General features: G+C 45.9%; 1 protein-coding gene across 1 annotated transcript; it reads right to left on the bottom strand.

Annotated features, from left to right (window-relative positions):
• LOC110531364 (uncharacterized) lies at positions 1–25,439 on the bottom strand. Its single transcript, XM_021614553.3, has 3 exons — positions 25,158–25,439; positions 11,297–11,746; positions 1–2,457 (listed from the first exon to the last, which is right to left on the bottom strand). The coding sequence occupies exons 1-3, from the start codon at positions 25,321–25,323 to the stop codon at positions 713–715; spliced, it is 2,361 nt and encodes a 786-aa protein (XP_021470228.3). The 5' UTR covers positions 25,324–25,439; the 3' UTR covers positions 1–712.
• Between the last annotated feature and the right edge of the window lie 591 nt (positions 25,440–26,030).

Genomic DNA, 26,030 nt, shown 5'->3' with positions numbered 1-26,030 from the left:
GGTTGGGGTGCCCCCCACCTCGCGGTGAAACATTTGAGTACCCCTCTGATGGTGAAGAGAAATGTATGTTTTAAAATTAATTTCCTGCAATTCTACACATTTTGTAATTTTGTCCTTTTTAATTTAACATTTATTTAAGGTTAGTCGGTTAAGAACAAATTCTTATTTGCAATTACGGCCTAGGGACAGTGGGTTAAAACTGCCTTGTCAGCTCAGGGATTCGATCTAGCAACCTTTTGGTTACTGGCCCAAGGCTACCTGCCACCCCCCTGCCGTAATGACTTATTCCATGTTAATATGGGCCCCTGGGCACATTCCCTGCCCAGTCGGTATTCAGCAGTGATTACTACTAAGGTTAGATAGCTGGCTAGACTAACTTCCAATCTAAAATCGCTAATTGAGTGACTGTCAGTGACAAAGTGCTGATGCACAACCAAATGTCTAAATTGGACCTGGTGTATTCTACTATTCTGAGTCTTAATAGTAAGTTGAGACCCAGACTGAGCTCCTAAGATATTGTCAAACCACGTCAAGAGGCAGTCAATGAACTGGGAGTAGCTGGAGATGGACTTGACCTCCAGGCAAGCAACCAGAGCCATGTCGTCTGCATATTTGATGAGGGCCATATCGCTGTTGCTTCCTAAGATATTTGTCCACATCCTGCCCTTTTATTCACTTACCTGACAGACAATCTCTATGTCCTAATGTTCTTTCAGTTTCTGTCCTGTTTTCTTCCTTTGTGGATTTTATCCACATGCCTCAGCAGATGAGACTTCTGAGTGAATCCTTTACCACAGACGAAGCAGCCATGGGGTTTCTCTCCTGTGTGAGTCAGTATATGCCTCCTTAGGTCCGCCTTCTGAATGAAGCTTTTCCCACAGTCACCACACCTGTATGGTTTCTCTCCTGTGTGAGTCCGTATATGTTCAGTTAGGTGTCCCTTCTCATTGAAGCTTTGCCCACAGTCACCACATCGAAATGAATTATCTCTGGTGTGAGTTTGTATATGTGTGGTTAAGTTCCCCCTCTGATTGAAGGTTTTCCCACATTCTCCACAGCAAAATGAATTATCTCTGGTGTGAGTCCGTATATGCATGTTTAGGTTACCCCTTTGATTGAAGCTTTTCCCACAGTCACCACAGCTGAACGGTTTCTCTCCTGTGTGAGACAATATATGTATCTTAAGGGACCCTTTATGCCTGAAGCTCCTCCCACAGTCACCACAGATAAATGGTTTCTCTCCTGTGTGAGTCCGTATATGCATGGTTAAGACCTCCTTGCGATTAAAGCTTTTCCCACAGTCTCCACAGCTAAATGGTTTCTCTCCTGTGTGAGTCAGTTTATGCATGGTTAGGTGTCGCTTGAGCCCAAAGCTTTTCCCGCATTCTCCACAGGTAAAAGGTTTCTCTCCTATGTGAGTCAGTTTATGAATGCTTAGATTCCCCTTCTGACTGAAGCTTTTCCCACAGTCACCACAGCTAAAAGGTTTCTCACCTGTGTGAGTCAGTTGATGCACGGAAAGGTGTCCCTTCTTATTGAAGCTTTTCCCACAGTCACCACAGCTGAATGGTTTCTCTCCTGTGTGAGTTCGTATATGATCCGTTAGTGTCTTCTTGAGACTGAAGCTTTTCCCACAGTCACCACAGCTAAATGGTTTCTCTCCCGTGTGAGTCAGTACATGTTCGGTTAGGTTCCCCTTCTGAGTGAAGCTTTTCCCACAGTCACCACAGTTGAATGGTTTCTCTCCTGTGTGAATCCTTAAGTGCTTGGAAAGATAGCCTTTGTATTTGAAGGTCTTTCCACAAACAGGGCATGTGCAGTGTTTCCCACTGTGACAGCGTCGGACATGGGCCTTCAGTTTACAGGTGGAGTTGTAGCGTTTTCTGCATAATCTACATTCACTGAGTCTCTTCTTGGTGAGAGTCACATGTCTCTGCAGGTCAGCTTTCAGAGCAAATGTTGCACCACAGTCATGGCAGTGGTGAGTTTTTATAGATGTGGTGCTGGGTTTGGAACAGTGTTTCTTCAATGGTGGACTGCTGTCAAGTCCCACTGTGTCGCTGCTTACGGCTGTACTGTGGCTTGAGGTATTGCTGTCATTATCTGGAAGGTCAAGACCATTTAAGTGGGTCACATGGACAAAAGATTTGAGATCCACTGGTTTAGAGTCTCTCTCTCTGTTCTCCACAGGCTGGGTTTGGGGAAGAGTCAAGGACCAAAGTGGTTCCTCCTGATCACATTCACTTTTCACACAGGAAGGGGTGAAATTGAACTCTATGATATCAGGCTCCAGATCTTGAAGCTGCTCTTCCTCCTGACTGGTCCTGACTTCCTCCTGTTCCTCTTTAATATGTTTGGTCTCTGGGTCCTCCTGCCCCAGACTGGGGCTCCACTCCTGCTCACAGTGCTGCTGCTCAGGGGGAACCTCCTCTTCAGAGACAGAGAGCTGCAGGGAGTCTGGAGGGAAGGAGAGGAGGAGCAGATGTTATTTATAACAGAATTTGGAATCAATCATGAATTATAGATCTCTATGACTTTTAATTTCATGTCTGATCAGAACAGGGATGAGGTGGATGTCCTGGTTAAGGGGATTTAATGGGTTAAGGAGGGTTTAATGGTTAAGGAGGGTTTAATGGGAAGAGATGTCCGGGTTAAGGAGGGTTTAATGGGAAGAGATGTCCAGGTTACGGGGGGTTTAATTAAAGGAAACGGCTAACATCGCTAACCAGCTTGCTAACTGCCCATTCATTCTTAATACACATGTTAACGCTAACGGGAGTGTGTGAGCTAGCTAACGCTTTAGATCAACTATAAGCATCGCGTTACAATGCCAGCAACATCGCGTTCTACCAGCGACACAGAGCGTATTGTTTTGAGAACGAGGGGGAAAACTTTGCTATTCTAATTCCCTCTCCTGTACCATAATCATCCGTTATGTGTCAGTACAATAGCTTTGGTCCAGTTTTTAGCAAGTACTCTTATATTGTTGCTAGTGGTTGTACTAAATCAGGGTTCACGAACTGGCAGCGCACTGTGTCGAATTTGGTGGTTTTTATTTGACCCCCCCCCCCACAAGTTTTTTTGTGTAAATTATTTGTTGGACATTGAAGACTGTAAAAACACCAGGAAATCAGCTCCAAGTGATTCAAATCTGTTCCCAAGTATGTCCAACTCATAACAGAAAGACAGGTGATCAAATACAAATGTAAACAAAGTCTGAAATGATTATGTTTTAAGTCAAATATTATATCTGTTTGGGGTTATTATTTGCAATTATGTTCCGGATCCCATCTGCTCAAGAAAAATGATCAGCCCGCGGATTAATCTAGTTGATGATCCCTGTACTAAATAATCCTCTAATTACACGTTTCTTTTTGTTTACATTGTGAACACTGTCAACGTCACCTAGAGTTTCTACTAGTTAGTATCTTCTTGACTTCCATCAAGTCTAGTAAAATAGCCAGTGGTGTCTAGTGGAGACCATAATGCAACCTAAATTAACTTTATTTCTCATTATTTCAATTTACAAGATAGCATGAAGGTGCCTGTCAGCCTTCCAAAATGGAACCTCGTCGATTCTTCCGTTTGGACGCTGCCGTTGGGCGTGGCGTGACGCCACATTAGCTTTCATCATCTTTCATTGAGGGGTTTGATTAATCCTGCCCCGGGCAGGCGTGTTTTTCTTCGGCAGAAAGTTGAACGCATTCCATTTGGAACCGGGCTTCCTCCCTGGGTTGAGCCCAGGTTCCCTGTTCAAATTCCATGGCTAAATTGTCTCAAAACAAAAGTGATGTAATTAAGCACGTGTAGTAATTAGCAGGAGTCTTGTGTTTTCCCATGCCGAAGGGATTTGGTTTTTGATTAAAAACGCTTTATCTTTCTTCAAAAAATGGAAAATACTAAGAAAATTCAAAACATTTATTTGATGGTAAACAAAAAAATATGTTGTATGTTTCTGGACGATGCACCATGCTACCTTGTTGACAACATGACCAAGCAGCACAAATGACTGTTCCATTTGAGAAGGGATCTCCTCCCTCCCCGCTTTCGAACCAAGACATGTGGGCCTTTGACCAATACCCCACGGCTCAGCATAATCCCATTGATTTCAAAGGAAGCATTCCCTCAATGTCTGTAGTGTAGCAGGGCCACAACGAGCTCAACACAGTATACTTATTTACAACAGATGCTCCTTGGCTCCAAACCCACAAGACAAAAGATATCTTGGAACTGAAGTTAAGCTGCTTAAAAAAACAACAGCAGGGGTATGTGACATCAGAAGGACACGTAGTAGCAGGAGAGGGAACATGTAGTGGCTGTCAGGAGAGAAATAGAAAGGGGAAAACACATTTCAGCTGAATACATTTAGTTGTACAACTGACTAGGTATCCCTCCCTTTCCAGAAAGCACATTTCAGTTGAATACATTTAGTTGTACAACTGACTAGGTATCCCTCCCTTTCCAGAAAGCACATTTCTCATATCAGCACTGCTCAAAGATAATTCTAACTAACTAACTAACCCTAAAATAGTTCACCTGTGTCGTTTACAGTGGGAGCTAGTGATGTTACGTTTGATGCCGGAGACAAACGCCCTCGATCACACCGTAAGCTTCATTGCCGTTTTGGTACACCAGATGTACATTCATTTCCACTGAAACGCTGCGTTTGCCTTGCAGCATTGCGTTGAAGAGGCAGTTGCGGTGCGTTCTGTGTGGTGAACACGTTGGATTTATCGAACATATCCATCTAATAGTATGCCGTAGATGGCTTGACAGAAATGGCAGCAGAAGGTGAACGTTGAACTTTTTGCTAAATACATATCCAGATGATGCCGCGTAACATTTTGCGCGATGACGCTGTAGGTGTGATTGAGGCAATAGCGGAGTACTTCGAAGCGGTGTGCTCATGCTTGTATCACTTTATCAGAAGCACGTGATCAATGACGTCTAAAGCTTCGTTTCCTCGAACGACCACCTGATTGGTTTGGTAGAATAAAAAAAAGGCTACGCAGCGAACACCTTACGGGTACGTCATAGATAATAATTTGTCTGCTCAGGCCTCCCGAGTGGCACAGTGGTCTAAGACACTGCATCGCAGTGCTAGCTGTGTCACTAGAGATCCAGGCTCTGTCGCAGCAGACCGCGACCGGGAGATCCATGGGGCGGTGCACAATTCGCCCAGCATTGGATGTCCTTGTCCCATCGCGCATTAGCGACTCCTGTGGCGGGCCGGGCGCAGTGCACACTGACACGGTAGCCAGGTGTATGGTGTATTCTCTGACACGGCTGGCTTTCGGGTTAAGCTGGCATTGTGTCAAAAAGCAGTGCGACTTGATTGGGTTGTGTTTCGGAGGACACACGGCTCTCGACCTTCACCTCTACCAAGTCCATATGTGAGTTGCAGCGATGGGACAAGACTAACTACCAATTGGATACCACGAAATTGGGGAGAAAAAGGGGTAACAATATTTTTTTTAAATAATTTGGCTGCTCTAAAAAAAAATCACCAGCAGGTGCCACTACTGTACACGGTTGATCAAAACCTCAAATAATTTACCTATTTTCGGCACATTTGGCTGGAAAACCTTAAGGATGCTTTGTTTCCTCATCACTAGTGGGAGCAAATTAAGCATAGGGTCAGAACAAGCAAGCAGGGGGGCAGAGCCACGCACGAGCTAGCGAGATCCTATTGGCGCGTTGTAGAATGTATTCGCAAATTTCCGTTAGGGAACGCCTCCTCTGTGAAGTCAATCAATCAATCAAATGTATTTTTAAAGCCCTTTTTACATCAGCAGATGTCACAAAGTGCTATACAGAAACCCAGCCTAAAACCACAAACAGCATGCAGCTGTAGTAGCACAGTGGCTATGAAAAATTCCCTAGAAAGGTAGGAACCTAGGAAGAAATCTAGAGAGGAACCAGGGTCTGAGGGGAGGCCAGTCCTCTTCTGGCTGTGCCGGGTGGAGATTATAAGAATACATGGCCATTTAAGGCCAGATTGTTCTTCAAGATGTTCAAACGTTCACTGGTGACCACCAGGGTCAAATAATAATCCCAGTGATTGTTAAGGGTGCAACAGGTCAACCTCAGGAGTAAATGACAGTTGGCTTTTCATAGCCAAGCATTCTGAGCTTGAGACAGCAGGTGCGGTGCGAGAGTCGAAAACAGCACGTCTGGGACAAGGTAGCACATCCGGTGAACAGGTCAGGGTTCCCTAGCCACAGGAAGAAAAATTTAAACTGGAGCAGCAGCACGACCAGGTGGACTGGGACATCCAGGAGTCATCATGCCGGATAGTCCTGAGGCATGACCCTAGGGCTCAGGTCCTCCGGGAGGGAGATGGAGAGAGAATTAGAGGAGCATACTTAAATTCACACAGGATACCAAATAAAACAGGACAATTACACCAGATATAACAGACTGACCCTAGCCCCCTAGGCACATAGACTATTTTAGCATAGATACTGGAGAATGAGACAGGGGTGGGTCGGGGGACACTGTGGCCCCGTCCGACGATACCCCCGGACAGGCCCAACGACTAGTCTGGGTTTCTCTTTCTGTCTGTGATATGCTCACCGAGTTTCTAAACCCAGAGACGCAACATCACACGACTTCTGGGATCGCTTGCGAAACAAACCAAGCAGGGGTTTGAGAAGTCAATATGAGAGAAGTGAAAAATTCTTCCTTAGTTGTTCATTTTCTTGAAATCTAAAAGGCACAGCCTAGATTGGAGCCAATGTCTTAAAGTACTTGAACGTGTTACTACTCCAACCTCGTGAAAGTGACTAACTGACACGTGTTAATTTTCGTCAAAAACAACTTTATACAGTGCCTTGCGAAAGTATTCGGCCCCCTTGAACTTTGCCACATTTCAGGCTTCAAACATAAAGATATAAAACTGTATTTTTTTGTGAAGAATCAACAACAAGTGGGATACAATCATGAAGTGGAACGACATTTATTGGATATTTCAAACTTTTTTAACAAATCAAAGACTGAAAAATTGGGCGTGCAAAATTAACTTTCTCCAGAAGTTCAGTGAGGATCTCTGAATGATCCAATGTTGACCTAAATGACTAATGATGATAAATACAATCCACCTGTGTGTAATCAAGTCTCCGTATAAATGCAACTGCACTGTGATAGTCTCAGAGGTCCGTTAAAAGCGCAGAGAGCATCATGAAGAACAAGGAACACACCAGGCAGGTCCGAGATACTGTTGTGAAGAAGTTTAAAGCCGGATTTGGATACAAAAAGATTTCCCAAGCTTTAAACATCCCAAGGAGCACTGTGCAAGCGATAATATTGAAATGGAAGGAGTATCAGACCACTGCAAATCTACCAAGACCTGGCCGTCCCTCTAAACTTTCAGCTCATACAAGAAGAAGACTAATCAGAGATGCAGCCAAGAGGCCCATGATCACTCTGGATGAACTGCAGAGATCTACAGCTGAGGTGGGAGACTCTGTCCATTGGACAACAATCAGTCGTATATTGCACAAATCTGGCCTTTATGGAAGAGTGGCAAGAAGAAAGCCATTTCTTAAAGATATCCATAAAAAGTGTCGTTTAAAGTTTGCCACAAGCCACCTGGGAGACACACCAAACATGTGGAAGAAGGTGCTCTGGTCAGATGAAACCAAAATGGAACTTTTTGGCAACAATGCAAAACGTTATGTTTGGCGTAAAAGCAACACAACTGAACACACCATCCCCACTGTCAAACATGGTGGTGGCAGCATCATGGTTTGGGCCTGCTTTTCTTCAGCAGGGACAGGGAAGATGGTTAAAATTGATGGAAAGATGGATGGAGCCAAATACAGGACCATTCTGGAAGAAAACCTGATGGAGTCTGCAAAAGACCTGAGACTGGGACAGAGATTTGTCTTCCAACAAGACAATGATCCAAAACATAAAGCAAAATCTACAATGGAATGGTTCAAAAATAAACATATCCAGGTGTTAGAATGGCCAAGTCAAAGTCCAGACCTGAATCCAATCGAGAATCTGTGGAAAGAACTGAAAACTGCTGTTCACAAATGCTCTCCATCCAACCTCACTGAGCTCGAGCTGTTTTGCAAGGAGGAATGGGTTAAAATGTCAGTCTCTCGATGTGCAAAACTGATAGAGACATACCCCAAGCGACTTACAGCTGTAATCGCAGCAAAAGGTGGCGCTACAAAGTATTAACTTAAGGGGGCTGAATAATTTTGCACGCTCAATTTTTCAGTTTTTGATTTGTTAAAAAAGTTTGAAATATCCAATAAATGTCGTTCCACTTCATGATTGTGTCCCACTTGTTGTTGATTCTTAACAAAAAAATACAGTTTTATATCTTTATGTTTGAAGCCTGAAATGTGGCAAAAGGTCGCAAAGTTCAAGGGGGCCGAATACTTTCGCAAGGCACTGTATATCGAAGGAGTGCCTTTTGATTGGACGGCCTACACAGTTTGTCAAGAGATGACCGTTAGAAACACGTCATTGGGTCTACGCTTGAGCATAGCTAGCCAACGTCACCTACAAGTGTGATCGGGGATTTCTATTGGAGAAGCAGTTTCTGCCTATCTTCATACTGTACTGTTTTTGGTATGCTCTTGCTGGGGTCCTACAATGAACATCCTGGGAATATTGACTGCTGATAGGCTTACATAATACTGACTGGTGTGACCTTGACCAGTAAGAACTTAATGAAATTGGTGGTCTTCTTTTGGGAGACTAACATGATGACCACACTGCCCACGTTGTGTGCACGAGCGTTGCAAAATAAATGTACACATACATGTTATTCAATCATTTCATCCAAACTGCTCTCGCGCATCTGCGTAGCCAGGCGCTACAATATAACTTGGTTCTATTTTTACGCTTCACGCACTCCAAGTCCCGCCTCTCCCATCTCCTCGTTGGTTTTTAAGAGCATATACCCACGTCGGAGATTGAAAGATGAACTGAGGCCCACATTCCAGTCCAGTTGGTGATGCTAACACACTTTAAAGTTGGTTGCCAACCGCCAAAAGTACACAGACGAAGAAGACCGAAGGAGGAGAGATTACTAGAAGACCGAAGGAGGAGAGATTACTAGAAGACCGAAGGAGGAGAGATTACTAGAAGACCGAAGGAGGAGAGATTACTAGAAGACCGAAGGAGGAGAGATTACTAGAAGACCGAAGGAGGAGAGATTACTAGAAGACCGAAGGAGGAGAGATTACTAGAAGACCGAAGGAGGAGAGATTACTAGAAGACCAAGGAGGAGAGATTACTAGAAGACCGAAGGAGGGGAGATTACTAGAAGACCGAAGGAGGAGAGATTACTAGAAACAAATTAGCTTTCCCCTTTTATCTGTGGATTAATTGTCGGAGTTGAGAAAAACACGATTTTGTGTGACTCAAAATTCTACAAAGATCCAGAAAAAAAGGCCCTTGTGCATTTCAGGTAAAATAACAACCCAATGTTTATATTTATTTATTTATTTTATTTTACTAGGCCAGCAAGAACAGTCAGTTAAGAACAAATTCTTATTTTCAATGACGGCCTAGTGGGTTAACTGCCTGTTCAGGGGCAGAATGACAGATTTTGTACCTTGTCAGCTCAGGGGGTTTGAACTTGCAACCTTCCGGTTACTAGTCCAACGCTCTAACCACTAGGCTACCCTGCCGCCCCAGGACAAATTAGCTAGAAACCGTAGCTAGCTAAATGTCCATGAATGTTTCATGTTTTTCGAACCTGTTCCCAAATTAATACAGTTGGTTCAGAGTTCATTTTTATATTTCAACCTGCATGTCCTGATCGCGTCTGATGTGGATAGACAGAAATCAACATGCGCACGATGGTGCACTAGGACACACGTGCGCGCCCGGGCTCGTCAGCTGCTTGACTAGAACAAACCAGAAGGAATGACTAGAATCAGCTGACTGAAACCGGCTGTTTTTTAACAACAACTATTTTGAAAACCTTAGAAACTGTACTTTCATATCACCGTACCACAGGAGGCGGTTGAGGGGAGGACGGCTCATAATAATGTCCGGAACGGAGCACATGGAATGGCATCAAACACCATGGAGACCATGATTTATTTGATATTTCACTAATTCCACTTCAGCCATTACCATCCTCCCCAATTAAGGTGCCACCATCCTCCTGTGCACCGCAAAATAATTGGACAAATATAAAACATTACCACAGAGGTGTTTTGAGTTGCACGGTACCCTGAATTACGACACTTCCTGCGCTAATGGAAACTCGGGAGAGAATACAAAGAAGAAACTCCGTGAAAATCTGTTTTTTTAAAACAGCGAACAGTAAGTGTATCTTTTTCAATTTGTAAAGTTATTTTTAGATGATCATTAAGTTGAGGGTTCAAGGTTTACAAAACTGTCACAATCAAGGATCAACTTGTTTGTCGATTAAAAACGTTTAACACTTGACCAAATCATCGTCCTCGGCTATCAAAAGGGATGTTGAATATCTCCCATGTAGCACTGGAGTTAGAAATGAAATAATAAAAAGATTAAATTTAAATAATCAAAATAAAGACCGGGAAAGTTAAAATATAATTTTACTCAACATTCGTCAGGGAACATATAGGTTTTTGTAATTGGACATATCTTTCCATTAAACCCCCCCTAAACCTGGACATATCTTTCCATTAAACCCCCCCTAAACCTGGACATATCTTTCCATTAAACCCCCCCTAAACCTGGACATATCTTTCCATTAACCCCCCCCTAAACCTGGACATATCTTTCCATTAAACCCCCCCTTAACATGGAAATCTCTTTCCATTAAACCCCCCCTTAACATGGAAATCTCTTTCCATTAAACCCCCCCTTAACATGGAAATCTCTTTCCATTAAACCCCCCCTTAACATGGAAATCTCTTTCCATTAACCCCCCCCTAAACCTGGACATATCTTTCCATTAAACCCCCCCTTAACATGGAAATCTCTTTCCATTAAACCCCCCCTTAACATGGAAATCTCTTTCCATTAAACCCCCCCTTAACATGGAAATCTCTTTCCATTAAACCCCCCCTAAACCTGGACATATCTTTCCATTAAACCCCCCCTAAACCTGGACATATCTTTCCATTAAACCCCCCCTAAACCTGGACATATCTTTCCATTAAACCCCCCCTTAACCTTTGAACCCTAGGTTGTCCAAGCATTGACATGTCGTGGCTATTATCATCCATTCAACGTAAAAAATAAAAAATAAATTAAAATGCTTACATCACAAAGCCTAAACAGTTTATTAATTTACTAGAACTATATCTAACTATCAGTAGATCTACATACGAACCTATTCTACATAGTTGTATCTCTGGTGTGATCCGCAGCAGTCTCCGTAGCCGATCATTCTCCTCCTGGTACTCCACTACCGTTTTCTCAACTGCCCCGAAAATATCCACAGCAGCAGATGCCGTTAAACATTGATTTAACAACACACTCAACAACTGTAGTTTAGACGTTTTCAGTGGACTGAGAGTTGGGTGTTCAGCTAGTACGGCTTCTTGACATGGGTTCTCCAGATCACATTCACTTTTCACACAGGAAGGAGTGAATATGGAGTCTTTGGTATCAAAGAGCCCTTGACGCTGCTCTTCCTCCTGACTGGTCCTGACTTCCTCCTGTTCCTCTTTAATCTGTTTGGTCTCTGGGCCCTTCTGTCCCAGACTGGGGCTCCCCTCCTGCTCACAGTGCTGCTGCTCAGGGGGATCCTCCTCTTCAGAGACAGAGAGCTGCAGGGAGTCTGGAGGGAAGGAGAGGAGGGTCAGAGGTCACCTTTACAGCCTTTAGACATGCTTGAGTGCACAACGCCATTTCAAAATGCTTTTGACATTTTTTTATATACAGTGGGGCAAAAAAGTATTTAGTCAGCCACCAATTGTGCAAGTTCTCCCACTTAAAAAGATGAGAGAGGCCTGTAATTTTCATCATATGACAAAATGAGGGGAAAAAAATATATCCACATTGTAGGATTTTTAATGATTTTTAATGAATTTATTTGCAAATTATGGTGGGAGGTTAAAGAGGTTAAACATTTTCTGTAAGATTTCACAAGGTTTTCACACACTGTTTCTGGTATTTTGGCCCATTCCTCCATGCAGATCTCCTCTAGAGCAGTGATGTTTTGGGGCTGTTGCTGGGCAACACGGACTTTCAGCTCCCTCCAAAGATTTTCTATGGGTTTGAGATCTGGAGACTGGCTCGGCCACTCCAGGACCTTGAAGTGCTTCTTACGAAGCCACTCTTTCGTTGCCCGGGCGGTGTGTTTGGGATCATTGTCATGCTGGAAGACCCAGCCACGTTTTATCTTCAATGCCCTTGCTGATGGAAGGAGGTTTTCACTCAAAATCTCACGATACATGGCCCCATTCATTCTTTCCTTTACACGGATCAGTTGTCCTGGTCCCTTTGCAGAAAAACAGCCCCAAAGCATGATGTTTCCACCCCCATGCTTCACAGTAGGTATGGTGTTCTTTGGATGCAACTCAGTATTCTTTGTCCTCCAAACACGACGAGTTGAGTTTTTACCAAAAAGTGATATTTTGGTTTCATCTGACTATATGACATTCTCCTAATCTTCTTCTGGATCATCCAAATGCTCTCTAGCAAACTTCAGACAGGCCTGGACATGTACTGGCTTAAGCAGGGGGACACGTCTGGCACTGCAGGATTTGAGTCCCTGGCGGCGTAGTGTATTACTGATGGTAGGCTTTGTTACTTTGGTCCCAGCTCCCAACTAACTACCAGCTTCAGCAAAACATTGCTAGCGGTCTTCAGCTAACCGGTCAGCTAACCGGTCATCAGCTAACCTTAAGCTCGGAAAGCTCTCGCCAGTTCGAACAACGCGACTCTAACCAGAGCATAACGGACCTATCTTTTATTTTATTTTTCACCCCCGGATTCCCATCGCAAACGGAACATTTTGAACTCCTGGGCTACAATATCCAGACCCACGACCGGTCCATTGATGTCACCGCATGAAGAGGAATAAACAGACTCCCCCCATCGCGACGTCCCCAAAGGCTAACTCTCTAGCCCTTGCTATCTCCTTGCTTGCAAATTCGGCCTGCTAACTGCTAGCTTGTTTAGCCCGGTCCGCTAACTGCTACCGTGTTTAGCACCGTCTACTAACTGTTAGCTTGTTAGCACAGGCCTGCTAACCATCTGAATCGCCGCGTCCCAAACACTCACTGAACCCATATTTACTTTCTATCCCTTTTCGATTTTTAATTTGTTTATACCTTCCGGTAACCTGCCTCACCCAATGTGATACGGAACCGCTATTATCTTTACATTTTTAGAACACACTCAAGAACCTTCAGAAGCTAACCAGCTAACTGGCTACAAGCTATTTAGTCATTGTTAGTTTTCTAACCTGGATAACACTCGCCAGTCCAGCTTCCCTGCCCCATCCACCGCTGCCCCTTGGACACTGATCACTTGGCTACATAGCTGATGCAGGCTGGACTGTCCATTAATTCACGGTAATCCATTCTGCTTGTTTATGTTTTATCTGTCGGCCCCAGCCGCACTTAGGCTCTGTGTGTAGTTAATCCGACCCTCTCTGCCTAATCTATCGCCATTCTACCTGCTGTTGTTGTGCTAGCTGATTAGCTGTTGTTGTCTCACCTACTGTTTTAGCTAGCTCTCCCAATTCAACACCTGTGATTACTGTATGCCTTGCTGTATGTCTCTCTCAAATGTCAATATGCCTTGTATACTGTTGTGCAGGTTAGTTATCATTGTTTTAGTTTACAATGGAGCCCCTAGTTCCACTCTTTATACCCCTGATACCTCCTTTGTCCCACCCCCCACACATGCGGTGACCTCACCCATTACAACCAGCATGTCCAGAGATACAACCTCTCTCATCATCACCCAGTGCCTGGGCTTACCTCCGCTGTACCCGCACCCCACCATACCCCTGTTTGCGCATTATGCCCTGAATATATTCTACCATGCCCAGAAACCTGCTCCTCTTATTCTCTGTCCCCAACGCCCTAGGCGACCAGTTTTGATAGCCTTCAGCCGCACCCTCATACTACTCCTTCTCTGTTCCGCGGGTGATGTGGAGGTAAACCCAGGCCCTGCATGTCCCCAGGCACCCTCATTTGTTGACTTCTGTGATCGAAAAAGCCTTGGTTTCATGCATGTCAACATCAGAAGCCTCCTCCCTAAGTGTGTCTTACTCACTGCTCTAGCACACTCTGCTAACCCTGATGTCCTTGCCGTGTCTGAATCCTGGCTCAGGAAGGCCACCAAAAATTCTGAGATTTCCATACCCAACTATAACATCTTCCGTCAAGATAGAACTGCCAAAGGGGGAGGAGTTGCAGTCTACTGCAGAGATAGCCTGCAAAGTAATGTCATACTCTCCAGGTCCATACCCAAACAGTTCGAACTACTAATTTTGAAAATTACTCTCTCCAGAAATAAGTCTCTCACTGTTGCCGCCTGCTACCGACCCCCCTCAGCTCCCAGCTGTGCCCTGGACACCATTTGTGAATTGATCGCCCCCCATCTAGCTTCAGAGTTTGTTCTGTTAGGTGACCTAAACTGGGATATGCTTAACACCCCGGCAGTCCTACAATCTAAGCTAGATGCCCTCAATCTCACTCAAATCATCAAGGAACCCACCAGGTACAACCCTAACTCTGTAAACAAGGGCACCCTCATTGACGTCATCCTGACCAACTGGCCCTCCAAATACACCTCCGCTGTCTACAACCAGGATCTCAGCGATCACTGCCTCATTGCCTGTATCCGCTACGGAGCCGCAGTCAAACGACCACCCCTCATCACTGTCAAACGCTCCCTAAAACACTTCTGTGAGCAGGCCTTTCTAATCGACCTGGCCCGGGTATCCTGGAAGGACATTGACCTCATCCCGTCAGTTGAGGATGCCTGGTCTTTCTTTAAAAGTAACTTCCTCACCATTTTAGATAAGCATGCTCCGTTCAAAAAATGCAGAACTAAGAACAGATATAGCCCCTGGTTCACTCCAGACCTGACTGCCCTCGACCAGCACAAAAACATCCTGTGGCGGACTGCGCTAACATCGAATAGTCCCCGCGATATGCAACTGTTCAGGGAAGTCAGGAACCAATACACACAGTCAGTCAGGAAAGCTAAAGCCAACTTCTTCAGGCAGAAGTTTGCATCCTGTAGCTCCAACTCCAAAAAGTTCTGGGACACTGTGAAGTCCATGGAGAACAAGAGCACCTCCTCCCAGCTGCCCACTGCACTGAGACTAGGTAACATGGTCACCACCGATAAATCCATGATTATCGAAAACTTCAACAAGCATTTCTCAACGGCTGGCCATGCCTTCCGCCTGGCTACTCCAACCTCGGACAACAGCTCCCCCCCCCCCGCAGCTACTCGCCCAAGCCTCTCCAGGTTCTCCTTTACCCAAATCCAGATAGCAGATGTCCTGAAAGAGCTGCAAAACCTGGACCCGTACAAATCAGCTGGGCTGGACAATCTGGACCCTCTATTCCTGAAACTATCCGCCGCCATTGTCGCAACCCCTATTACCAGCCTGTTCAACCTCTCTTTCATATCGTCTGAGATCCCCAAGGATTGGAAAGCTGCCGCAGTCATCCCCCTCTTCAAAGGGGGCGACACTCTGGACCCAAACTGTTACAGACCTATATCCATCCTGCCCTGCCTATCTAAGGTCTTCGAAAGCCAAGTCAACAAACAGGTCACTGACCATCTTGAATCCCACCGTACCTTCTCCGCTGTGCAATCTGGTTTCCGAGCCGGTCACGGGTGTACCTCAGCCACGCTCAAGGTACTAAACGATATCATAACCGCCATCGATAAAAGACAGTACTGTGCAGCCGTCTTCATAGACCTTGCCAAGGCTTTCGACTCTGTCAATCACCGTATTCTTATCGGCAGACTCAGTAGCCTCGGTTTTTCGGATGACTGCCTTGCCTGGTTCACCAATTACTTTGCAGACAGAGTTCAGTGTGTCAAATCGGAGGGCATGCTGTCCGGTCCTCTGGCAGTCTCTATGGGGGTGCCACAGGGTTCAATTCTCGGGCCGACTCTTTTCTCTGTATATATCAATGATGTTTCTCATGCTGCGGGCGATTCCCTGATCCACCTCTACGCAGACGACACCATTCTATATACTTCCGGCCCGTCCTTGGACACTGTGCTATCTAACCTCCAAACGAGCTTCAATGCCATACAGCACTCCTTCCGTGGCCTCCAACTGCTCTTAAACGCTAGTAAAACCAAATGCATGCTTTTCAACCGTTCGCTGCCTGCACCCGCACGCCTGACCAGCATCACCACCCTGGATGGTTCCGACCTTGAATATGTGGACATCTATAAGTACCTAGGTGTCTGGCTAGACTCTAAACTCTCCTTCCAGACCCATATCAAACATCTCCAATCGAAAATCAAATCAAGAGTCGGCTTTCTATTCCGCAACAAAGCCTCCTTCACTCACGCCGCCAAACTTACCCTAGTAAAACTGACTATCTTACCGATCCTCGACTTCGGCGACGTCATCTACAAAATTGCTTCCAACACTCTACTCAGCAAACTGGATGTAGTTTATCACAGTGCCATCCGTTTTGTCACTAAAGCACCTTATACCACCCACCACTGCAACTTGTATGCTCTAGTCGGCTGGCCCTCGCTACATATTCGTCGCCAGACCCACTGGCTCCAGGTCATCTACAAGTCCATGCTAGGTAAAGCTCCGCCTTATCTCAGTTCACTGGTTACGATGGCAACACCCATCCGTAGCACGCGCTCCAGCAGGTGTATCTCACTGATCATCCCTAAAGCCAACACCTCATTTGGCCGCCTTTCGTTCCAGTTCTCTGCTGCCTGTGACTGGAACGAATTGCAAAAATCGCTGAAGTTGGAGACTTTTATCTCCCTCACCAACTTCAAACATCTGCTATCCGAGCAGCTAACCGATCGCTGCAGCTGTACATAGTCTATTGGTAAATAGCCCACCCTTTTTCACCTACCTCATCCCCATACTGTTTTTATTTATTTATTTTTATTTTTCTGCTCTTTTGCACACCAATCTCTACCTGTACATAACCATCTGATCATTTATCACTCCAGTGTTAATCTGCATAATTGTAATTATTTGCCTACCTTCTCATGCCTTTTGCACACAATGTATATATAGACTCCCCTTTTTTCTACTGTGTTATTGACTTGTTAATTGTTTACTCCATGTGTAACTCTGTGTTGTCTGTTCACACTGCTATGCCTTATCTTGGCCAGGTCGCAGTTGCAAATGAGAACTTGTTCTCAACTAGCCTACCTGGTTAAATAAAGGTGAAATAAAAAAATAAATAAAAAGCTCTCTGCAGGTCATTCACTAGCCCCCCCCCCCCGTGTGGTTCTGGGATTTTTGCTCATCGTTCTTGTGATCATTTTGACCCCACGGGGTGAGATCTTGCGTGGAGCCCCAGATCGAGGGAGATTATCAGTGGTCTTGTATGTCTTCCATTTTCTAATAATTGCTCCCACAGTTGATTTCTTCAAACCAAGCTGCTTACCTATTGCAGATTCAGTCTTCCCAGCCTGGTGCAGATCTACAATTTTGTTTCTGGTGTCCTTTGACAGCTCTTTGGTCTTGGCCATAGTGGAGTTTGGAGTGTGACTGTTTGAGGTTGTGGACAGGTGTCTTTTATACTGATAACAGTATATGCTGAATGTCCCCCCCCCAGGACCCACATAATGTTATCAGGTATATGTTGAATGTCCCCCCCCCCCCTCCCCCCCAGGACCCACATAATGTTATCAGGTATATGCTGTTAAACAGCCACCACTAACATTGAGTGGCTGCTGCCAACACACTGACACTGACACTGACTCAACTCCAGCCACTTTAATAATGGGAATTGATGGGAAATTATGTAAATATATCACTAGCCACTTTAAACAATGCTACCTTATATAATGTTACTTACCCTACATTATTCATCTCATATGTATACGTATATACTGTACTCTATATCATCGACTGCATCCTTATGTAATACATGTATCACTAGCCACTTTAACTATGCCACTTTGTTTACATACTCACCTCATGTATATACTGTACTCGATACCATCTACTGTATCCTGCCTATGCTGCTCTGTACCATCACTCATTCATATATCCTTATGTACATATTCTTTATCCCCTTACACTGTGTATAAGACAGTAGTTTTGGAATTGTTAGTTAGATTACTTGTTGGTTATTACTGCATTGTCGGAACTAGAAGCACAAGCATTTCGCTACACTCGCATTAACATCTGCTAACCATGTGTATGTGACAAATAAAATGTGATTAGATTTTTATATGTTGAATGTCCCCCCCCAGGACCCACATAATGTTATCAGGTATATGTTGAATGTCCCCCCCCAGGACCCACATAATGTTATCAGGTATATGCTGAATGTCCCCCCCCCCCACATAATGTTATCAGGTATATGCTGAATGCCCCCCCCCCCCCCCACATAATGTTATCAGGTATATGCTGAATGTCCCCCCCCTCCCCCCACATAATGTTATCAGGTATATGCTGAATGTCCCCCCTAGAACCCACATAATGTTATCAGGTATATGCTGAATGTCCCCCCTAGAACCCACATAGGGGTACAGGAGATCCGGGAGGTGGGCTTGTTGCCTTTGGAGTCCAGAGTGGACCAACTTAAACTTAATCATATGTTTGACATCTTAAATGATCGTGCCCCAGGTTACATGAAAAAACACATTGATATGGTTTATAACCAACACAGTCACAATACCAGAGCTATTGTGTCATGTCTTGTAAAATCCCAAGAATAAACAGTCCTGCGAGGAGGATGTTTTCCTATACAGGCATTTGTCTATGGAATAGCCTCCCCTTGGAGATCAAGCAAAGACAAAGTAGAAATATCTTTAAAATGTAGGAAAAGGTTTTCATTTGGACAAGGTTGTCGAAGAGAAAACATTCCACTGCCCCTTGTGACCCCTACTGCTGGTCAGGTGTATTTATTTCAATCAAATCACATTTTATTGGTCACATAAATGTTATTGCGGGTGTAGCGCAACAGAGAGAGATCCACAATGCCTGTATAACACATGTTTAAAAAACGAATTACTGCAAAGTTGCCTGTGGGCTAGATGCAAGGCTGCCCTATCTATCAGAGCCATTTTGTCATGTTGTCTTGTCTCTGTCCTTTCCCTTCACCCTGTCTCCCTCTGCTGGTCGTGTCAGGTTACCTTTTCTCCCCTTCTTTCCCCCAGCTGTTCCCTGTCTCCTCCTAACTACCCATTCACCCCGTTCCCCACCTGTTCCCTTTTTTCCCTCTGATTAGGTCCCTATATCTCCCTCTGTTTCTGCTCCTGTCCTTGTCGGATTCTTGTTTGTTTGTGTGTCTCATGCCTGAACCAGACTATCATCGTGTGTGCTGCAACCTTGTCCTGTCCTGTCGGAATCTACCTGTCCATCTGAGCCCACGTGTGTTCGTCATTAAAGAACTCTGTTTAAGTTGATTCGCTTTTGGGTCCTCATTCACTCACCATAACAGAAGAATCCGACCAAGAATGGACCCAGCGACTTCGGATCCTCTCTACTCAGCCGTCGAGATCCAGGGAGCGATGCTAGGCAGACACGAGCAGGAATTGTCTGCTGCTCGACATGCCGTTGAGACCCTGGCCACCCAAGTCTCCAACCTCACAGAACAGGTTCACCATCTCCGCCTCGATCCACCGGCCACTTCCAGGGCTTTCGAATCCCCGGAGCCCAGAATCAATAACCCGCCGTGTTACTCTGGGGAGCCCACTGAATGCCGCTCGTTCCTCACCCAGTGTGATATTGTGTTTTCTCTCCAGCCCAACACTTACTCCAGGAGCACTGCTCGTGTCGCCTACGTCATATCTCTCCTTATTGGACGGGCTCGTGAGTGGGGCACGGCAATCTGGGAGGCAAGGGCTGAGTGTACTAACCAGTATCAGGACTTTAAGGAGGAGATGATACGGGTTTTTGATCGATCTGTTTTTGGGGAGGAGGCTTCCAGGGCCCTGTCTTCCCTATGTCAAGGCAATCGATCCATAACAGACTACTCTATTGAGTTTCGCACTCTTGCTGCCTCCAGTGGCTGGAACGAGCCGGCTTTGCTCGCTCGTCTTCTGGAGGGTCTCCGCGCAGAGGTAAAGGATGAGATTCTCTCCCGGGAGGTTCCTTCCAGCGTGGATTCCTTGATTGAACTCGCTATTCGCATTGAGCGACGGGTTGATCTTTGTCACCGAGCTCGTGGAAAGGAGCTCGCGTTCTCCGTTGCCCCCCTCTCCGCATCACTACCATCTTCCTCTGCCGGCTCGGGAGCTGAGCCTATGCAGCTGGGAGGTATCCGCATCTCGACTAAGGAGAGGGAACGGAGAATCACCAACCGCCTCTGTCTCTATTGCGGTTCTGCTGGTCATTTTGTCACTTCATGTCCAGTAAAAGCCAGAGCTCATCAGTAAGCGGAGGGCTACTGGTGAGCGCTACTACTCCTGTCTCTCCTTCAAGATCCTGCACTACCTTGTCGGTCCATCTACGCTGGACCGGTTCGTCAGCTTCCTGCAGTGCCTTAATAGACTCTGGGGCGGAGGGCTGTTTTATGGACGAGACCTGGGCTCGGGAACATGACATTCCTCTCAGACAGTTAAGGGAGTCCACGGCCTTGTTCGCCCTGGATGGTAGTCCTCTCCCCAGGATTCAGCGTGAGACGCTACCTTTAACCCTCACTGTTTCTGGTAATCATAGCGAAACCATTTCTTTTTTGATTTTTCGTTCACCTTTTACACCTGTTGTTTTGGGCCATCCCTGGCTAGTTTGTCATAATCCTTCCATTAATTGGTCTAGTAATTCTATCCTCTCCTGGAACGTCTCTTGTCATGTGAAATGTTTAATGTCTGCTATCCCTCCTGTTTCCTCTGTCTCTTCTTCACAGGAGGAGCCTGGTGATTTGACAGGGGTGCCGGAGGAATATCACGATCTGCGCACGGTGTTCAGTCGGTCCAGGGCCACCTCTCTTCCTCCACACCGGTCGTATGATTGTAGTATTGATCTCCTTCCGGGAACCACTCCCCCCCGGGGTAGACTATACTCTCTGTCGGCTCCCGAACGTAAGGCTCTCGAGGATTATTTGTCTGTAGCTCTTGACGCCGGTACCATAGTCCCCTCCTCCTCTCCCGCCGGAGCGGGGTTTTTTTTTGTCAAGAAGAAGGACGGGTCTCTGCGCCCCTGCATAGATTATCGAGGGCTGAATGACATAACAGTTAAGAATCGTTATCCGCTTCCTCTTATGTCTTCAGCCTTCGAGATCCTGCAGGGAGCCAGGTTTTTCACTAAGTTGGACCTTCGTAACGCTTACCATCTCGTGCGCATCAGGGAGGGGGACGAGTGGAAGACGGCGTTTAACACTCCGTTAGGGCACTTTGAATACCGGGTTCTTCCTTTCGGCCTCGCTAACGCTCCAGCTGTCTTTCAGGCATTAGTCAATGATGTCCTGAGAGACATGCTGAACATCTTTGTTTTCGTTTACCTTGACGATATCCTGATTTTTTCACCGTCACTCCAGATTCATGTTCAGCACGTTCGACGTGTCCTCCAGCGCCTTTTAGAGAATTGTCTTTTTGTGAAGGCTGAGAAGTGCACTTTTCATGCCTCCTCCGTCACATTTCTCGGTTCTGTTATTTCCGCTGAAGGCATTAAGATGGATCCCGCTAAAGTCCAAGCTGTCATTGATTGGCCCGTCCCTAAGTCACGCGTCGAGCTGCAGCGCTTTCTCGGCTTCGCGAACTTCTATCGTCGTTTCATCCGTAATTTCGGTCAGGTGGCCGCTCCTCTCACAGCCCTTACTTCTGTCAAGACGTGCTTTAAGTGGTCCGTTTCCGCCCAGGGAGCTTTTGATCTCCTCAAGAATCGTTTTACATCCGCTCCTATCCTTGTTACACCTGACGTCTCTAGACAGTTCGTTGTCGAGGTTGACGCGTCAGAGGTGGGCGTGGGAGCCATTCTTTCTCAGCGCTCCCTCTCTGACGACAAGGTCCACCCATGCGCGTATTTTTCTCATCGCCTGTCCCCGTCGGAACGTAACTATGATGTGGGAAACCGCGAACTGCTCGCCATCCGGTTAGCCCTAGGCGAATGGCGACAGTGGTTGGAGGGGGCGACCGTTCCTTTTGTCGTTTGGACTGACCATAGGAACCTTGAGTACATCCGTTCTGCCAAACGACTTAATGCGCGTCAGGCGCGTTGGGCGCTGTTTTTCGCTCGTTTCGAGTTCGTGATTTCTTATCGTCCGGGCTCTAAGAACACCAAGCCTGATGCTTTATCTCGTCTCTTCAGTTCTTCAGTAGCCTCCACTGACCCCGAGGGGATTCTCCCTGAGGGGCGTGTTGTCGGATTGACTGTCTGGGGAATTGAGAGGCAGGTAAAGCAAGCGCTCACTCACACTCCGTCGCCGCGCGCTTGTCCTAGGAACCTTCTTTTCGTTCCCGTTCCTACTCGTCTGGCCGTTCTTCAGTGGGCTCACTCTGCCAAGTTAGCCGGCCACCCTGGCGTTCGGGGTACGCTTGCTTCCATTCGCCAGCGTTTTTGGTGGCCCACCCGGGAGCATGACACGCGTCGTTTCGTGGCTGCTTGTTCGGTCTGCGCGCAGACTAAGTCCGGTAACTCCCCTCCTGCCGGCCGTCTCAGGCCGCTTCCCATTCCCTCTCGACCGTGGTCTCACATCGCCTTAGATTTTGTCACCGGACTGCCTTCGTCAGCGGGGAAGACTGTTATTCTTACGGTTGTCGATAGGTTCTCTAAGGCGGCTCATTTCATTCCCCTTGCTAAGCTTCCTTCTGCTAAAGAGACGGCACAAATCATCATCGAGAATGTTTTCAGAATTCATGGCCTTCCGTCAGACGTCGTTTCGGACAGAGGTCCGCAATTCACGTCTCAATTTTGGAGGGAGTTTTGCCGTTTGATTGGGGCTTCCGTCAGTCTCTCTTCCGGCTTTCACCCCCAGTCTAACGGTCAAGCAGAACGGGCCAATCAGACTATTGGTCGCATCTTACGCAGTCTTTCTTTTCGCAACCCTGCGTCTTGGTCAGAACAGCTCCCCTGGGCAGAATACGCCCACAACTCGCTTCCTTCGTCTGCAACCGGGCTATCTCCTTTTCAGAGTAGCCTCGGGTACCAGCCTCCGTTGTTCTCATCTCAGTTCGCCGAGTCCAGCGTCCCCTCCGCTCAGGCTTTTGTCCAACGTTGCGAGCGCACCTGGAAGAGGGTCAGGTCTGCACTTTGCCGTTATAGGGCGCAGACTGTGAGAGCTGCTAATAAGCGTAGAACGAAGAGCCCTAGATATTGTCGCGGTCAGAGAGTTTGGCTCTCCACTCAGAACCTTCCCCTTAAGACGGCTTCTCGCAAGTTGACCCCGCGGTTCATTGGTCCGTTCCGTATTTCTCGGGTCATTAATCCTGTCGCAGTTCGACTTCTTCTTCCGCGATACCTTCGTCGCGTCCACCCGGTCTTCCATGTCTCCTGTGTTAAGCCCGTTCTTCGCGCCCCCGCTCGTCTTCCCCCCCCACCCCCCATCCTTGTCGAGGGCGCACCCATCTACAGGGTCCGCAGGATTTTGGACATGCGTCCTCGGGGCCGTGGTCACCAGTACCTTGTTGATTGGGAGGGGTACGGTCCTGAGGAGAGGAGTTGGGTTCCCTCTCGGGACGTGCTGGACCGTGCGCTGATCGAGGATTTCCTCCGTTGCCGCCAGGTTTCCTCCTCGAGTGCGCCAGGAGGCGCTCGGTGAGTGGGGGGGTACTGTCATGTTGTCTTGTCTCTGTCCTTTCCCTTCACCCTGTCTCCCTCTGCTGGTCGTGTCAGGTTACCTTTTCTCCCCTTCTTTCCCCCAGCTGTTCCCTGTCTCCTCCTAACTACCCATTCACCCCGTTCCCCACCTGTTCCCTTTTTTCCCTCTGATTAGGTCCCTATATCTCCCTCTGTTTCTGCTCCTGTCCTTGTCGGATTCTTGTTTGTTTGTGTGTCTCATGCCTGAACCAGACTATCATCGTGTGTGCTGCAACCTTGTCCTGTCCTGTCGGAATCTACCTGTCCATCTGAGCCCACGTGTGTTCGTCATTAAAGAACTCTGTTTAAGTTGATTCGCTTTTGGGTCCTCATTCACTCACCATAACACATTTGCTATATAGGTACGATAGGTATGTGCAATTAATAGATTGTTTTAATGTGAAATGAATATGGTTGATTTTTAAGGTTTAGTGAGAAGGTGCAGTGAATAAGTGCCCCTTTTTTAGGATGCCAATATAAATGAATGTATTTATGGTTGTTTGTCATTTTGTCTTGCCTTTTAATCATTGTGTGTGTGTTATTGTTTTTACCATTGAGGACCACTTCGGGAAACAAGCGTTTTAATTTAATACTTTTAAAGTGATATCCTACGGGTCCACATTGTACACGTCAGTTACCCCCCCAAAATAAATCCAAAGCAATGTAGTTAAGCATATAGAATGGAGTACAGCACAGAGTAGCAGCAGATCGTCAACCCAGTTATGAAGCGCGACTCGACCATTTATCCAGTATCGGCTGACATATCTTTGTAAAACATTGGACTTCTATTGGAGGTATTGTATCGTATCTTTTCCATATGTATTACATTCCCTAAATCCCATTTCAAAAGGAAGGTAGTCTCCTATTTCCAAAATTGCAATATGAGCCGTTTGGCTAATACGAGTACAGAGAGAGACAGCCTTCCCTTCCTGGTTATTCCCATCAATTGAATCAATCAGACCGATCTGTGGGTCTGTGCCTGGCTATATCTCTATCTTTAGATAAGTAATCAAATATGCAGACAACTATTGAATCATACATAACAATTGTTAATTGTTTCAATGGTTTATTACATCTTGTAGGCTACACATTCGCAGCTAAAAGCGTAATTGATGTGTAGACCAATAGAAAAACATGGAGAGAACAATTATCAGCTACAGTAGCTAGCCAGCCATCCAGATAGGTAGGTAAATAATCAAAAGTAAAACATTTAAATACAATGTTTTAAAAATGGTTAAAATTGTGATTTTGTCTAACCAGTTCATTAATTCAGTATAACTATAGCTAGCTACCAGTATATCTAAATACGAACCTATTCTACATAGTTGTATCTCCGGTGTGATCCCCAGCAGTCTCCGTAGCCGATCATTCTCCTCCTGGTACTCCACTACCGTTTTCTCAACTGCCCCGAAAATCTCCACAGCAGCCGCCGTTAAACGATCATTCAAAAACACACGCAACGACTGTAATTTAGACATATTTTAGACGACAGAGTTGGGTAGTCTATTTAGGTCAGTCAGTACGTCTTTGTTTACTCCACAAAAAAAGGGTGTTTGAAATCAAAACATTCACCTCCAATCCTGAAGCTAGCCACAATAAGGATGAACCACAATAGTGGAATTTCCGGTTCGCATTCAAAATAAAAGTCCCCAATTGAAACTGATCCAAACGGATACAAATAGTGAAATAATGCCATATTTGCACCAGATAATTGTCAACAAGGTTAGAATGTTGTTATATAACTTAAAAATGAATACAATAATTATAATTTGACAAACAGTAAATAAAAATGCAACATGTAAAGTGTTGGTCCCATGTTTCTTGAGCTGAAACAAAAGATCTCATGAAGTGTACCTTTAAAAAAGGTAGGGGCGTGGATCAGAAAACCAGTCAGTATCTGGTGTGACACATCTCCTTTGCATAGAATTGATCAGGCTGTTGATCGTGGCCTGTGGAATGTTGTCCCACTCCTCTTCAATGGCTGTGTGAAGTTGCTGGATATTGGCGGGAACTGGAACACGCTGTCGTACACGTTGATCCAGAGCATCCCAAACATGCTTAATGGGTGACATGTCTGGTGAGTATACAGGCCATGGAAGAACTGGGACATTTTCAGTTTCCAGTAATTAGGTACAGATCCTTACGACATGGGGCTGTGCATTATCATGCTGAAACATGAGGTGAT

Source organism: Oncorhynchus mykiss, chromosome 9 (genome assembly GCF_057628025.1).
Source record: "Oncorhynchus mykiss isolate SJ-2025 chromosome 9, ASM5762802v1, whole genome shotgun sequence".
Lineage (NCBI taxonomy): Eukaryota > Metazoa > Chordata > Actinopteri > Salmoniformes > Salmonidae > Oncorhynchus > Oncorhynchus mykiss.
Note: the sequence above shows the minus strand (reverse complement) of the source record. Positions and strands in the feature narration are given on the sequence as shown.